The sequence below is a fragment of the Phodopus roborovskii genome, unplaced genomic scaffold (genome assembly GCF_943737965.1).
Source record: "Phodopus roborovskii unplaced genomic scaffold, PHOROB, whole genome shotgun sequence".
NCBI lineage: Eukaryota > Metazoa > Chordata > Mammalia > Rodentia > Cricetidae > Phodopus > Phodopus roborovskii.
This window is the reverse complement of record NW_026125893.1, coordinates 266,244-281,810: the sequence shown is the minus strand read 5'-3', so window position 1 is coordinate 281,810 and position 15,567 is coordinate 266,244. Positions and strand designations below refer to the sequence as shown.

The following is a 15,567-nucleotide window of genomic DNA, read 5'->3' as shown; positions in this document are numbered from 1 at the left end:
TTGGAGTCCCTGCTTTCCTCAGCCTTTGTGTGGATCCTGGTACCTATACAAGTCATCCCCAGGAAGGGGCAACCCTGGGCAAGTCAGGTCTCTAGTTAATGGGATCAGAAAAGCAAAATGTGGTGGCACACCCCTTTAATTCCAGCATAGAGGCAGAAGCAGTCAGATTCATGTGAGTTCGAGGCCATCCTGGTCTGTAACAGTAAGTTCCAAGACTGTTACACAGAGAAACCCTGTTTCAAAAAACAAAAACAAAAGAAAACACAAGGGCAAAAAAGCCCTAGGTCCAGAAGGCTGGGATACACCCTGCAGCTTAAATGAAAGAGCCTTTCTCCTGTAGTGGATGTGTGTGTGGTGCTTGTAACACAGCAGCCACCAGAGTGTCCCAAGGCAGAACCAAGAACGAAAAGCTGAACTGCTCAGAGCTGTGCCCCAACAAAGTTGCCTACTCCTGGGAGGTATAGTTTTCCTTGCTTCAGGATAAATCTTCAGGGTTGGCTAGTTTGTCAGCCCAGGGGATGGCAGAAACAATATGTTTCCTTTCTGCCCTGGTCTGGCACAAAGGCCACCTCCCACAGCCACTTGGGGGGTAGGGTGTGTGGGGTGAGTCCTACCCAAGTGACACCAGGCAAGGAGAAAGAGGAAAGAAGCTGGGAATCTGCAATAAATGAATCTCTTACACTGGTTAACTGGAGGGCATGCATGCTGGTAATTCCATACAGGCTCACTAGAAATCTCATTTCATAGGGACACTAATGTTGTTGCTTTGTTTTGTTTTGGGTGTAGCTTTTAGGCAGCTCGAACCTGTGAAGGGTTTTTCATGAGAGGAATGCTGAAGGAAGGAGTTGCATGCCTGGGTCCCACTCTAGACCTATAACCACATCAGTCCCAGAACCAGGGAAGATACAGAGCAAGCCAGCACCAAGAGTACAGAGGCAGAAATGTCTCAGCCCCTCTTGCTCCTGCTGAACATGGGGAGCATCCCAGATACACTGTGTAGATAGTGCCTACCACCAATCTTATAATTTAACTTTAAATGCTTAATGTTAATTATTGCTATTGCTTCTGTCTTCTCTTCAGATTTAAAAATACATCTTCAGATTTCCTAAGCACCGGACTTATTTAAAGAAGATTTTACAGTAACTTGGGTCAATGATAAAGGTAGGGGTTGGGGAATTAAGCAGGATAGACGGGAAAGAAGAGCCCCTTTCTCTGCAGTTGCTAGGTTGAGGGTAAGAGATAGCATTTTTCCCCCCTCTTTGGCCCGATTCCACTCCGACATGGGAACTGGCTATATTGAAAGGCAATGCACACTCTCTCAATCACTGAGGGTGTGCTATGTTATATGAGGCTCTTCCAGACAACTGTAACCTCTGATGGCTTTTACATATGACCAGAGAGAGGCCATGTCAGAGCCTTCCAGACTACTGCCTCTTGCCCCCAGCAGCCAGCACCTTAAAAAAAGCCTTGTTTGCTGACTTCACACTTGGCACAGCCGAAAAGCCAACCATTTGATTTACAAATAGAGTTCAGGCTATTTTTAAGTTGTGTAATAAGCATACACAAGAATGAACCTTCCCTTAACTTTTGAAACACACTCTGTAAGACATCTGCTGCCTTACATCTGTCCTCACCAAGTGGCTCAGGAGAATCATTGACCGGAAAGAATAGTGAACATTTGGAAATAAGTCTAGATCCAGAAATACTCTCTATGAAAAAACAAAAGTATTTTTCCACTATGTATCTTCCCAACTTAATATTTGAGGCTTAATATCTTTGGCAGTTCTTTGCTATGCAGTCATGTGCAAAAATAAACTTTGGTTTATCCCCACTGTTAATATGTTTTACCTCTTTACCAGTTTATGAGATATTCTCTATGCAGAAATCATTTCATTTCCAGATGAACTACAAAAGGAGAACAATTATCAACCACAAATATGTGGAAAATAGAACTTTAAAATGTAGTGTTTCTCTTTAATAGTTTAAAGCCATTTTGCCCCCCCCCAAAAAAGCCTAATTGAGTCAATACAGAAAATACAAGAATTTCACACTTTCATATTCTTCTTGTTTTTTGTTTTTTTCATGCCTCCCCTTGCCTATAAATATTTCAATAAATATGACATTCATACATAATGTTTCATTCCTTGTATATAGCTCAGTGGCATAAGACCAAGCAGAAACCTACAAAAAGTAAACCAAGGTTTCACTACAAATGAAAAAGTAAGAGTCAGGCGGGGTTCTTGTTTTAAAATGTACAGGGTACTTACCATGGCAAGGCAGACAATCTACAGCCTACAGACCAAACTTTGCCCACGCTTTTTGTGTAGTTCATGAACTAAGAATGGCTTTTTATTTTCAAACAGATGGGGGAGAACAATTTTTCACTGTTAGTCAACAGCATACAGACTCTAACGTTGTTCCTTTGTCTCCAGCTGCTTCGAAACTATAAGGTAGTGTTGAGTAACCGCAATAAAGACAAAAGTCTACAGCAAAACATCCATTTACCTTTACAGGAAAAGTCTGTCACCCCTTTGGTGCTCAGGGGAGAGACCCACTCCTCCTTTCTCAAGGAATGAGGTTGAATGTCCACTAAAGCCTACAACAGAGAGGCCATGTTTTTTGCTCAGGAGGAGGTGGGAGCCTCCATATCTGCCAGTGGTAAATGCCAAAGCAAAGACAGTTAACCATCTTTGAAATGTATGCCACGTATTGTGATCAATACTCAAAAACAATTTATTGACAACAACAAAAAAAATTGGGTGAAAGTAAATTCAAAAACAAATCTTATTAACCCAGCTTGTTCAAAATATTATCATCAAAACATAAAAAAGAGTTTATTGAGTTTTTTTTTTTTTTTTTTTTTTTGGTACCAATATTCAAAACCCAGTGTGTACTTTATAGCTATAGCTCATCTCAAGTCATACAAGCTGAAAGACCCGTGGAGGGCATGGACCCTCATGCCCCGACTCAGGAAAGGTGCCCCCCCCAATCACTCACGAGAAGCAGTCTTGAAGCATGAGGTCTTTTATATTCCAGTGCACTGGGGTCCACAGCCATACTCCACATGGGGTAGAGGACTGGAAACCCTGGGTATAGGGTTCAGACAGCTTTTATAGGGTTACAACAAAGCCCACACATCACAAACCAATCATCTCATAGCATCCAGTGCACACCAATCAATCTGAACTATCCAAGCCTGCGCTTAGCCCAGGAAGTCTGCTTTCGCTAGGGCTTCTGGGTAGTGTGACAAGGCTCATTTCCTGTTCTCATTCACTCACAGGTGCTGTCGGTAAACCGCCATGTCGTAAACAGTCAAGAATGACCTTTTGCCTACTCACTGCTAGGAGGCAGAGTCTAGGGGAAATTAGGCTAAATTTTTCCATCTTTACAAAGCCTCATTCCATATACTCAAAAAGTACACGTAAAGCTGAGTCTGGTAGCACAAGATTTTAATCCCAATCCCAATATTCAGAAATACATAAATCTCTGTGAACTCAAGGCCAAACAAGATCTACATAGCAAGTTCCAGGCTATCCAGGGAAGTTCAATAAGACCCTGTCTAAAAAAATAATAATAAACCAAAATTTAAATTAAAAAAAAACTACACATAACTAATGGCTGCACCAAGGAGCCTGCATGGGACCAACCTAGGCCCTCTTGCATATATGTAATGATTGTGTAGTTCGGTCTATTTGTGGGACTCCTGGCAATAGTAGCCTTCCCTAGTGCTGACTCTTGGGACCCTATTCCTCAGCCTGGACTGCCTTTCCCAGTCTGAATACAGGGGTACATAGTCTTATGGTAGCTTGATATGCCATGCTTTGCTGAGGCCCATGAGATGCCTGCCACTTTCTAAACAAAAACAGGAGGAGTGGATTAACAGGGTAGGGGGGTGGAGGGAGGGAGGAAGAGAGTGTCAGGGGAGAAGCAACAGAAGTCTGTAATCAGAATGTAAAATTAATTAATTAATTAATTAATAAAAAATAAGCAAATAGAATAAAATGAGTTCAGTTTTTATGCTTTAGAACTCCCATTTTGACACACCATGCCTCCCAACAGGACAGCACAGATCCAGGTATTATTTCAAAAATAGTTGTTACAACATAATCTTGTAGACTTTGGCACACAATAAATATTTCAAACACTGAATATAATGAATGCCTTCTTTACAGTCCTTAAGGTATTCAGCACATTTCAACATAGTAATGTTAAACTATTCTGTAGCTACATTTTCATTAACATAAATCCCTAACTGAGCCTGCTACAAGGAAGCCACAAGGTATTCTTAGAAAACATTTCTCTCCACTTATGGCAATTTCTTCACCACTCGGTCTGGTTTTTAGACTTCAAATCATGAATCATTTCCTCCCAACCAAAAATCCCACAGACCTGCCCACCAGTTACCCACTGCTATCCCCCACTAGATCTTGGAAGTATTTCAGCCAGGGCCTTGCAGGCAAACTAAGGCAATACAAAAAGACAGGTACCATGTGCTTTGCCCCCTATGTGAAACCTGCATGCATGACATGGAAGAATGGGGCTGACAAGAGAAAAGAGCCAACCAGGAGGGAAAGGAACAAGGGAGGGGAGAGTGAATATGATAGATGAATATGATAGACGTCTATGAAAATGTCACCAAGAAATACATCATTTTGTACAAGCAATACACAGTAATAATCTAAAGAGGTCAATTCCAAGAACGTCCCTATGAAAAGAGTAGAAAGAGAGCAAGATTGGGACCCAGCACGATCCCCCACCTCAAGCCCTGTCACTGACCTTCCTATTGTTATCTTGGCCCAGACCAAAATACAGTGAGTCAGAATGCCACCACATGCACTAACAATCATAGCAGGAATAAACTCATCCCAACCCCCTACACCTCTAGGAAGGCACACCTTCATTTCAGCCCTTCTTTGGTTTTTGTTTTCAAGACAGGGTAGCCCTGGCTGTCCTGGAACTCACTCTGTAGACCAGGCTGACCTCAAACCCCTGATCTGCCTGTCCCTGCCTCCGGAATACTGGGATTAAAAGCTCCCAGCTTTTTTTGTTTGTTTGTTTTTAAATTACATATGTGTGTGTGTGTGCGCACACCTGCACACATGGTCCACAGAACATGTATGCAGATCAGAGGACTTTGTAAAGACAGCTCTTTCTTTCTCATGTGTGGGTGGGGTGGGTCCTAGGGCCTAAACTAAGGATTTCAGGCTTGGTGGCAAGTCTCTTTACCTGCTCAATCATCTAACTGGCACCTTTTCTAGCTTTTGGGTGTGCAATCTATCATGCTACATTTAGTCACTCTACAGAAACAGCACCTCAGAACATCTTCCTCCCATGCACCTATAATGTGCAAACTTCTCTTCACTTTTCGGGAGGGTAGAATTTGGATTCTTTGTTTTGTTTTGTTGTTTTTAACTTTCCTGAGAGGGTATCTCTGTAGTCCTGGCTGTCATGAAATCTGATCTGTCAACCAGGCTAGCCTCAAACACAGATATGCCTGCCTCTGCATCCCAAGTTCTGGGATTACAGGTATGGGCCACCATGCTCACTCAGATTTGCGCTTTTATTGTCTGGATCCTCCCCTGTTCTCTCACCTCTCATTCAACCATGGGACATCGAATTAATGAAAAGAAACATCTCTGAGAACATGACAAGTTTTAGCATTACAAAGCCAGCCTAACAGAACATAAAGGCTCAACAGTTACCATCCCAAAATCTTACAGGACCTGCTTTCTATTTCCACCACAGCCCTTCAGTGAGTCATAAGGACAGTGACTCGGTGTTAGAAGAGCAACACATGTGTAACTTGAAGTTTAAAGAATTAGCATGTTTATTTTCAACTTCATTCAGTCACTGATTCACAATCAAACCCCAAAACATGTTAGTTATTTCACTGCCAAAACACCAGTGCTTAGGGTTGGGGGATACTTGAAAAGCAAGCACAGACATTCAGGAGGGCCCTTCTCTCAGAGCATGTGAGTCATCAAGCTTGCAAGGACTTGCCTCTCACACCCAGGCTTCCCAAAGCTAGGTCAAGTACAATTTGGGAGACACTAGCAGGTAGGTGTTCTCATTTAATGTTGCTGAGAATCATCTGAGATAATGGTAGAAGAGATTTAGGTACCTGGACCTTAGCCATGTGTGAAGGGTGGACATGAATCTACACTTAAGTGCAACTCACCCCTTGAGAAACACAGTGATGGGCTGGAGAGATGGCTCAGCCGTTAAAGGCTAGGCTCACAAACCAAAAATATAAGAGAAACACAGTGATGGAATGTAGATGTCTGAGAGACCCTGACCAGCTCTCCCGATGCTTCTCAGCAGTCTGTCAAGAGCCACTCCACCCAGAGCAGGACGCTGCTGAGCACTTGGGTTTTTTAAGCTTCACTCGACTTTTTCCCTTCCAAATCAGAAGAATCGACATTTGTAAACACATCGTAGCTCTCAGACACAGCTTCCATATTTGTTAGGAGAGTTTTCTAGAAGACACTGGAAAAAACACTGGGCTGAAGATTTGGAGAAATAGGATCCATTTCCAGCTTTGCCAGCAACAAGCAATTTGACTTTGAGCAGAGCCCCAGACACGGGGCCGCTCCTCAGCCACAAATTAGGAAATTGAGTTGACTTAACTCTGATGTCCCCTTCCAGTTGCAAAACTCTACAGTGGGCATAATTAAATTCAGAGAAAAGGTGGCATTTCATCTTTCAATTTTTTGTGATTGTTGCTGTCATCATTTTTGTCTTGTGTTGGGACAGAATCTCTATATGTAGCCCAGACTGGTCTCAAATTCCATCTCTCTGCTCTAGCCTTTTAAGTGCTGAGTTTACATGTGTGTGTCACCAGGCCTAATCCAGCTTGCAGTTTATTATTATTATTATTATTATTATTATTATTATTATTATTATTAATTTGTATTTAAATTAAAAGCAATCTTATTTTACATACCAATCCCAGTTCCCTCTCCCTCCCATTCTCCCATTCCCCCCACCAACACCCCCATCCCAACCCCCTCATCCACTCCCCAGGGAAGGTGAAGCTTTCCATGGGGGTGTCATCAAAGTCTGTCACATCATTTGGGGTAGGGTCTTAGGCCCTCCCCCCATGTATCTAGGCTGAGAGAGTATCCCTCCATAGAAAATGGGCTCCAAAGCCCATTCGTGCACTATGGATAAATACTGGTTCCACTACCAAAGGCCCCATAGACTGCCCAGGCCTCCTAACTGACACCCATGGTTAAGGGGCCTGCTTCTGTCTTGTGCAGGTTCCCCAGCTGTCAGACCGGGGTCCCTGAGCTCCCACTTGCTCAGGTCAGCTGTTTCTGTAGGTTTCTCCAGCATGGTCTTGACCCCTTTGCTCATCACTGCTCCCTCGCTACAACTGAATTCCAGGAGTTTGGCTCAGTGTTTAGCTATGGATATCTGCTTCTGCTTCTATCAGCTACTGGATTAAGTCTCTAGGACAGCATTTAAGGTAGTCATCAATTTCATCATAGGAGATGGGCATTTAAGGCAACTTGCAGTTCTTTAGAACCACATTAGGTCTTATACCTAGTCTACTGCAAGCAAATCTGAAGATTATTTAGAGGAAGGAAATACAGTATTGCTTCAGTCTCTGTACCCAGACAGAACTAATCTTGGGTTCAGGCCTCACTGTTCACTGATTGACTTGTTTAAGTCAGCTTGTTTAAGTCAATCTCCATAATTAACAAAATAGTGCCTAGCTCATTGGAGAGTTAAAAATTAAATACTTTGTGATTGGTATTATAAGCAAAAAGTACTTATTATGCTATATACCTTCCCATTCCCATGATATGAATGCCTTTTATAGAGTTCCAAGTTCAGGGTCATCTCAATAGAAGAGTAATAATCACCTTGGACATGAATTACTGATACTTTCCTCTAATAACAGTAGCTATTTTCTTGAACAGTAGCTATTATTTCCTGCTAAGTGCTTTAAATCTTTACTTAATCTTCACAATAAGTATATAATCATGTTAAGTCAGAAATAATTATTATCAGATGATGAAATTAAAACCTGCTGCAGTCCTCAAGCACCACAGTCAAAACACCATTAGATGGAGTAGCCAGTACTTGCAACCTTACAGTCTGGCTTCAAAGCCAAGCCCATCTAGATCCTTTACCCTCAATACCTACCCCTCCTAATTCTTATGCCACACAATGGCGAAGAACATAAATGAAGAATCTATACTCACGTAACTACAGGTTTAAACTGAGTTCTCTTGACAAGTGGCCTGCAAAAACCTGCCCTGGGATCTGCCTACACACTACACTAATTACTGTACTTTTGTAAAAACCATGGGACAGATCTTGATCTACACAGATGAAAGGTATATTTGACAGCATTGTCTCCACCAAATGACCATTTCTAACTAGGCTGGATGGTTTTTGTTTTCATTTTCCAGCTAATACTTTGTATGGAAGAGGAATTTTAATATTTCAATTTCTTTCAAATCCTTTAAACATTTGCCCACAGAGTCTGGAAGAGGCTGTGAGATACTCTGGAGCTAGAATTACAGACAATTATGAGCTGCCCGATGTGGGTGGTGCTGGGGACAGAACTCAGGTCCTCTGCAAAAGCAGGAAGTGCTCTTAACTGCTGAGCCACTGCTCCAGCCTGAGTTTTTTTCCTTATTAAAAATTAAACTAAACAGATTCTATTAAGAGAATTAGCCAAGAATTTAGCACAAAATCAAAAAGCAAGTTACAGAGGATGTAGATGTGGATACTATTTCATCCCATTATCTAAAAGGGAAGGCAAAGATCCAAGCAACACAAAAATAAACAGTGTAGAGGTGGTGCACACCTTTAATCCTAGCACTCAAGAAGCAGAGGCAGGAGGATTTCTGTGAGTTCAAGGTCAGCCTGGTGTACATATTGAGCTCCAGGCCAACCAAGGATATATAGTGAGACCCTGTCTCAGAAAGACCTAATAAATAGTGTCTCCACACACTAGAAACACCCAGGCAGAGCTTCCAAGTGTTCCAGTTGCCATCTCCAGCTCAGGACTTTTTCTTAAACCAGATTTACATGGAACTAGTGGCAACGAGTTCTTTAACTGAGAGGAAGTAAATTTTGTTTGGGAGGAAAAAGACGGAAGCTACTAAACAAATTGTTCAGGTTGGAGAAGGGAAAAGGAAATGAAGTTTGGAAAGAGGAAGGCTCATTCTTCACCCAACACTAGAGATGCCAGTCTTCTCTCCTCTGGCTTACACGCCCTACTGATGTCCCATTATGTTTTGTCAATTATGTTTGTGGAACTAACTACCTCTTGCATAAGAAAGAAAGTAAGATGATGAATCCAGCTATATTCTTTGCAGAGATGAGGGCGATAAAAGCAAGAAGCTGGACCATGTACTAAAAAGGCAGAACTCCATGCAGCTTAGAATGAACACTTTTCTAAAAGACTATAGTTCACACACATAATCAGATCACCCCCATATATATGAAACAGATAAATAAATCATTCCATGGGGGGGGAAGCTTCTTTTTTTTTTTAAGAATTATTTATTAGATACACAGTTTCTGCCTGCACGTATATCTGCATGCCAGAAGAGAGCACCAGATCTCATTATAGATGGTTTTGAGACACCCTGTGATTGCTGGGAATTGAACTCAGAACCTCTGGAAGAGCAAACACTGCTCTTGAGCTCTGAGCCACCTCTCCAGCCCAGTTCTTGTTATAGGGCTTATTGGCACATGCCCATAAGCCTAACACTTGGAAAGCTGAAGGAAAAGGATTGGATTCAATGCTAACCTCAGCTACATAATGAGTTCAAGGCCAGCCTGAGACAAATGTGACCTGTTTCAAAACACACACATTTTTAAAAAATTAATTAAATTAAAATAAAACCCACCAAAAATTTTAAATTAAGCCCATTGTATAATCTGAATCTATTAATAAAAATATTATTTCTGAAGCAAATTAAGCTGGAAATACATTCTTGTGCTGTGACACACAGCCCTGGCCCAGGGATTTTTCTAATCACTCAAAAGATTTTCCATAGCTCTGCTACATGATAACTTTATTAAAACCTTTCCATGAGGAAATTGATGAACTAATCAGACCGAAAATGAACTTATTTGAATGTATGTAATGGAAACACACACACAAATTCTATAAAGATTCAGTCCCTGCAGATTTAGAAGTCCCCTTTTACTTGCATGATGTAACAACTGCAGAAGGCAGATAAAACAAAGGATGTGAGGGAAAGGAGGCAGGAATGTCTTCATCCTTAAGCCCTAACATTACAGGAAGCATCTACTCTGAGAACAATTAACAGCCTGGAGAGTAAGACTCTCCTTTCAAAGAGAGCGAGTACCTCCAGCAATGTGAGGTTTCAATGGCCTGGTAAGTCAGCAAAGCCAGAGGCACACAGTAAGGAAAGCAGCATTTTCCCACTTTTCTTTTTAAAGATCCATTCTGGCCTAGGGTCTTCTGATCTAAGCTTGAACATATGGGGGATAACTCCTCAAAAACTAATAAGTAGTAATAATAATACCCTGGACATAGTATAAATCCCTAGTGCAGTTGCTATTTGTTATAGTGGAGAGAGTGATAAACAAAGTGTAGGAAAGAGCAGAATTCTAAAATAAGAGTGGGAGGCCTGAAGAGATGGCTCAGCAATTAAGAAAACGGGCTGCTCTTCCAGAGGACCTGGGTTTAATTTCCAGCACCCATATGGTGGCTTATACCTGTCTATACCACCAGTTCCAGGAGATCTGATGCCCTCTTCTGGCCCCCCTCAGGCACTGCATATATATGGTGCACATACAAACATGCAGGCAAACACTCATATACAAAATAAAATATATTAAATCTTAAAAAATTAAATAAGAGTGTTATAAATTTTTTAAAAAGCAGCTCCAGAGAGAAAGACACCATGCAGCAGAGTTCAAGTGATGAGATTTTTTTTATTAGGAGAAAGGAATCATCAAAAGGGAGAAAGAGGAGGGGAGAGACCAACCTCTGGGGACAGGAGCAGCAAGAGAGAGGAAAGCAGCAGAGAGAGAAAAAGGAACAGATATACAGAGAGAGGGAGAAATAGGTGGGCAGGACCCTTTTAAAGGGGAACATAGTGAACAGGCACAGGTGATGCTTTTAGTGGCAGCAGCTGAGGGCATATCCTGTCAGAACTCCAAAGTACAGATGCCTAAATACTAACAAAGAGTGTGCAAATGTCCAAGCAAATCCCAAATATTTGTCAAAATAATTCACGTTCCTCTGGTCCTGTACATTCCAGGGAAACTGCCCTCAAAATCATGAATTCTTGATGAAGAAATAATGAAGGTAAAACTGCTTAAGAATTATCTCCTCTTATTTGATATGTGTTCCAAAAGTCTTTAGCTACTATGATACACAAAGGTTTGTTCATGTTCAGAAATGATAAATCCAATAATAGAAATTCAGGTCTGTAGTTCTTGCCATTTGATCTTGTTGCCTCGCTGGCAATAGGTATTAATTGTGTATGTTCTTACATTTTTCTTCTCCTACTTGATATTTACTATCTTTATATATAGTCTTATATTAAGCCTAAATGTGTTTTTTTTAGACTAAAAGGGAAATTGTAGTGAGATATCTACCCTGCCCGCACCTGTTGCACTGACCACACCCATTGGGGCATGGGCACAGGTGTGGATTTGTCAGGGGAAGCTAGGTCTAAGGGCCTGGATCTCAGCTTGATCTCTTTCTGGTCCAGTTGCAGAGCATCCAGGTGACATCCTTGGAGCAGTAACCTAAGATGGTCATCTGTTTCAAGTGTAACTGATTTCTCCCCAAATAAACATTATTCAACCTATACTGTGTTCCAGTGAATCTTATTTCCCATGCAATACAGGTCTGTCCCCATGTATGAAGGGCCTTGCTTTCTATATCTGCTTCTTTAGGGCTACTACTTCTAACACTAGCAGCTATTGTGTAATGAAAGACTACTAGGACTACATACTAAAAGACTTTAACCTGATAACTGCACAAAATGGCCAGTGGCATTACATCTGTTCTGATGATGAGGGATCTCATGCCCAGAACAGTTAAGTCACCTGTTTAGAATTGCAATATTTCTAAGAGCTAATGTCATCAGCAAGCTCCAGGTCAATCATTTCTCAAACACAAGGTGGATAGCTCCTGAGCAATGACTCATGGGTTGTTCATGCACCATGTGAACCCCCAACCCACACACACACACATACACACACACACACACACACAAAACAGGCTAGCCCCAACACATATAACCCTCTTCTGAATCCCCAGCTTAAATTTCCCTATTCAGACATAATATGTCTGTACAGAGTCACATCACAGACATAAACTTTAATCTCATTTAATGATGTCTTTCATTTTCTATACTGGTAAGGGATACATTTTTATAGAAAGTACTGTGGAATCCCATACACCCTGCATTATGTACTCTCACAGGATTAAAAAAATAAATAATCACTGAACAATAGAAGAACTTACACCTATTTCTGGTATACATACACATTTAGTTGACAGTGTTTATATTTGGATGCCAGAGCATGGCTTATTAGAGTTTATTAGCTTTACTGACAACACTTATTAAGTTTTGCTCACTGGGCACAGTGCTCTTGTAGCCAGAAAATAATAATAATAAAGATCCATTTTAATGAAAATTATGTTTTATATATTAATGAATAAACCCTAGATTTAATTTTCCCTTAATACTGAAAAGGGGGTGCACTTCTGGGGCCCAGTATAATCCTGGACCAGATTAGAATTCAAACTTGAAACAAAAGATGCTGGTTCTTTTCATCTGATCCTTTTCACCATGGCCACCTCCCCCTTCCCACACACTCACAGAGTTTTAAGTTGGGGGGGGGGGTGATCAATAAAACTGGGTCTACTATTCCACAAGATAGGATTGTGTCACTCTTCTTTTCCTTCCCAATGGCTTATTTACTAAAATCTGCCGCAACCACTAAGCTTGGCAATATGAGAGACAAGTGTTTAGCTCTGCTCCTGGCTCTTGGGGCAAACTCTTGCCCTGCGTTTCCCAGCCTCCTTGCTATCTGTCCATGCACAGTGATGGCAAGCACCATTTCCAGGCCTGGCCCACATACACCCCCCAGATGGAAAATGCCAGATGTTCTTCCCCTGCAGTTTCAGGAGATGAGACAAGATACAGCCACACATGAAGGAAACTGGGTCGTTGTCCACTTGGTAGAATACTCAGGGACAACTTCAGACTTCACAGGCCTGAAAATCAAATGCGCTCTCTGGAAACCATTGAAAACCTGTCTTCCTCTGCTGTACGGCCTAACCCATGGCTCTATCGCCATATTCCAACTAGGGCTGTAAGACTGACTGTCCAATTTATCTTACCTTTTTCAAAGACTCCTTCTGCTTCTAGGACGGTGACTGTTCTGTTGGAAGCCTTCTTTAACACCTGAGTCTTTACAGTGATCTGTGGGGGGCCATTTTCCAGAAGCTCCACACCAACTGTCACATTTGCTCCAGGCCTAATGACCCCTGGGGCTGTCACCAGAAAGCGGGACCTAAAGAGTTACCAACAAAAGAAAAAAAAAATCAAAGTTTTTTAAATTATTAATCAATGTATTCACTGTCCCCACTCTCTGGAAGAGTGATGTCTCCACATCACTCCACCACGGTAATTACAATTAAAATGGCACCACTGCTGTTGAGTAGTACCATGAAGCACTACAGAAAACATAATTCCTAAAATTGTTTAAATGCACAGGAGCCAAAGGGGAAAACAAAGCATGCAGAAGTCACTTGCAGGGCTGGAGAGATGGCTCAGAGGTTAAGAGCACTAGCTGCTCTTCCAGAGGACCTGGGTTCAATTCCCAGCACCGCATGGTGGCTTGAAACTGTCCTGGCACCTTTTTACACACAATGGCAAAAAGTCAATAAACATAGAAAATAAACAAATTAAAAAAAAAAAAAAAGAATGCAAGTCTCCAAGTCTCTCCACAGTATAAAGATACACATACACACACAAACACACACACACCCCTAGAGTTAGGATCTTGCCTGCTCAAATCTTCGTGATTATCTTTCCACCAAAGGGAGATGGGGAATGATTGAAATCACCATCTGAAAATAAAAGCTAGCAACGAGATGAGATCTCCAAGAGGCCGGTATGGTGGTGCACACCTAGACTTCTAATATCCTGACACTCGAGGGGCTGATGAGGGAGGAGGGACTGCCCAGGTTCCTAGGCCAGCCAGAGTTACAAATAGGCCCCCAGTAATAGTAGTAGTAGTAGTAGTAGTAGTAGTAGTAGTAGTAGTGGTGGTGGTGGTGGTGGTGGTAGTAGTAATTTCTTTGCTGAAGAGGAAAAAAAACTTTAAAAATGGAGTACTTTATATTAATTCTTGTTTATCTTCCTACAATCTCTGATATGACACTCTCTGATCACCTCAGTCACACTGACAGTGTCACAGTAGAAACATTCTGTTTAGAAAAGGAAAGGAAAAAAAGAAAAAGTCTCTGGAAGGAAAAAAGAGGCACGTCGTTTAGGAGCAACAAGTTGAGAGGCAAAAGGCAGGGCAACATGGACTGGAGGTAGGACGACGTTCTTTAGCAAGTTGTCGCAGCAGGAAAGACTCTAAAAGAAAGCCCCCCGGTGGGTCCCGCGGGCCGCACGTCCCCGTGTCCCCTGCGCCCGAGCCCTCCGGCCGGCGCTCCTACCCCGGGGCGGCCAGCACGGTCGCGCACAAGCAGAGAAGGTGGGCAGCGCTCAGGAGGCTCCGGCTGCTCATCTCGCCGTCTGCCCGCGGGATCTGCAGCCCACCGAGTGTGCGCCCTGCGGGGTGTGGCTGGCCAACTCCTGCCTGCCTCTCCCCCCTTCCCCCACTTCGCACCAGGGTTTTCCAATCTGAAATGGGCGCGCCTAAAACAGAGAGATCTAAATTGAGACTTGATGGCTCCACCCATCCCGCTGCATCACAATGGCGCTTCTGACTTCTCCCAGGCTAACGTCGCCTGTCCGGTGGCTGAGAAGAGCGGTCTGTGCACGCGGTGGCCACAACCTGGCCCCACCTTCCCAGGGGAGAACAGTGGGCGCCCACTTCCTCGGCCACCGGGAACCAGGGGCTTGTTTACTCTAGCACTCTACCGGCGATGCCCAGAGTGAATAAACAGGCCCATCCTTGTGAACAGCAATTCATAGCAGCTATGTGAAGTGGAAAAAAAAAAAAAAAAACAATCATTGTCTTCCAGACGATGAGTCAGAAGTTTTGGGAAATGGCAAGCGTGCGCGTGCCTGGACACACACACACACACACACACACACACACACACACACACACACACACCGGTGGGTATATGTTGGTAGTTAATACACATGTATAAGAACAGAGAAAAACTTGTTTCTTTTTTTGTTTTTTTTGTTTTTTTTTTAGATTTATTTATTATGTATACAGTGTTCTGCCTGCACAACATAAGTGGGCATCAGATCTCATTATAGATGGTTGAGAGCCTCTCTGTGGTTGCTGGGAATTGAACTCAGGACCTCTGAAAGAGCAGTCAATGCTCTAAACTTCTGAGCTGTCTCTCCAGCCCCGAAAAAC

At 42.4% G+C, this 15,567-nt stretch overlaps 1 protein-coding gene across 1 annotated transcript in view; it reads right to left on the bottom strand.

Annotated features, from left to right (window-relative positions):
- The window catches only part of Cd109 (CD109 molecule), a 90,934-nt gene extending 75,989 nt beyond the window's left edge, over positions 1-14,945 (bottom strand). Inside the window, exons 1-2 of the mRNA XM_051178907.1 lie at positions 14,687-14,945; positions 13,358-13,530 (exon numbers count right to left, since the gene is read on the bottom strand). Of these exons, the coding sequence (XP_051034864.1) occupies positions 13,358-13,530; positions 14,687-14,757 (244 nt within the window). The 5' untranslated portion in view covers positions 14,758-14,945. The remainder of the gene's footprint in view (positions 1-13,357; positions 13,531-14,686) is intronic.
- Between the last annotated feature and the right edge of the window lie 622 nt (positions 14,946-15,567).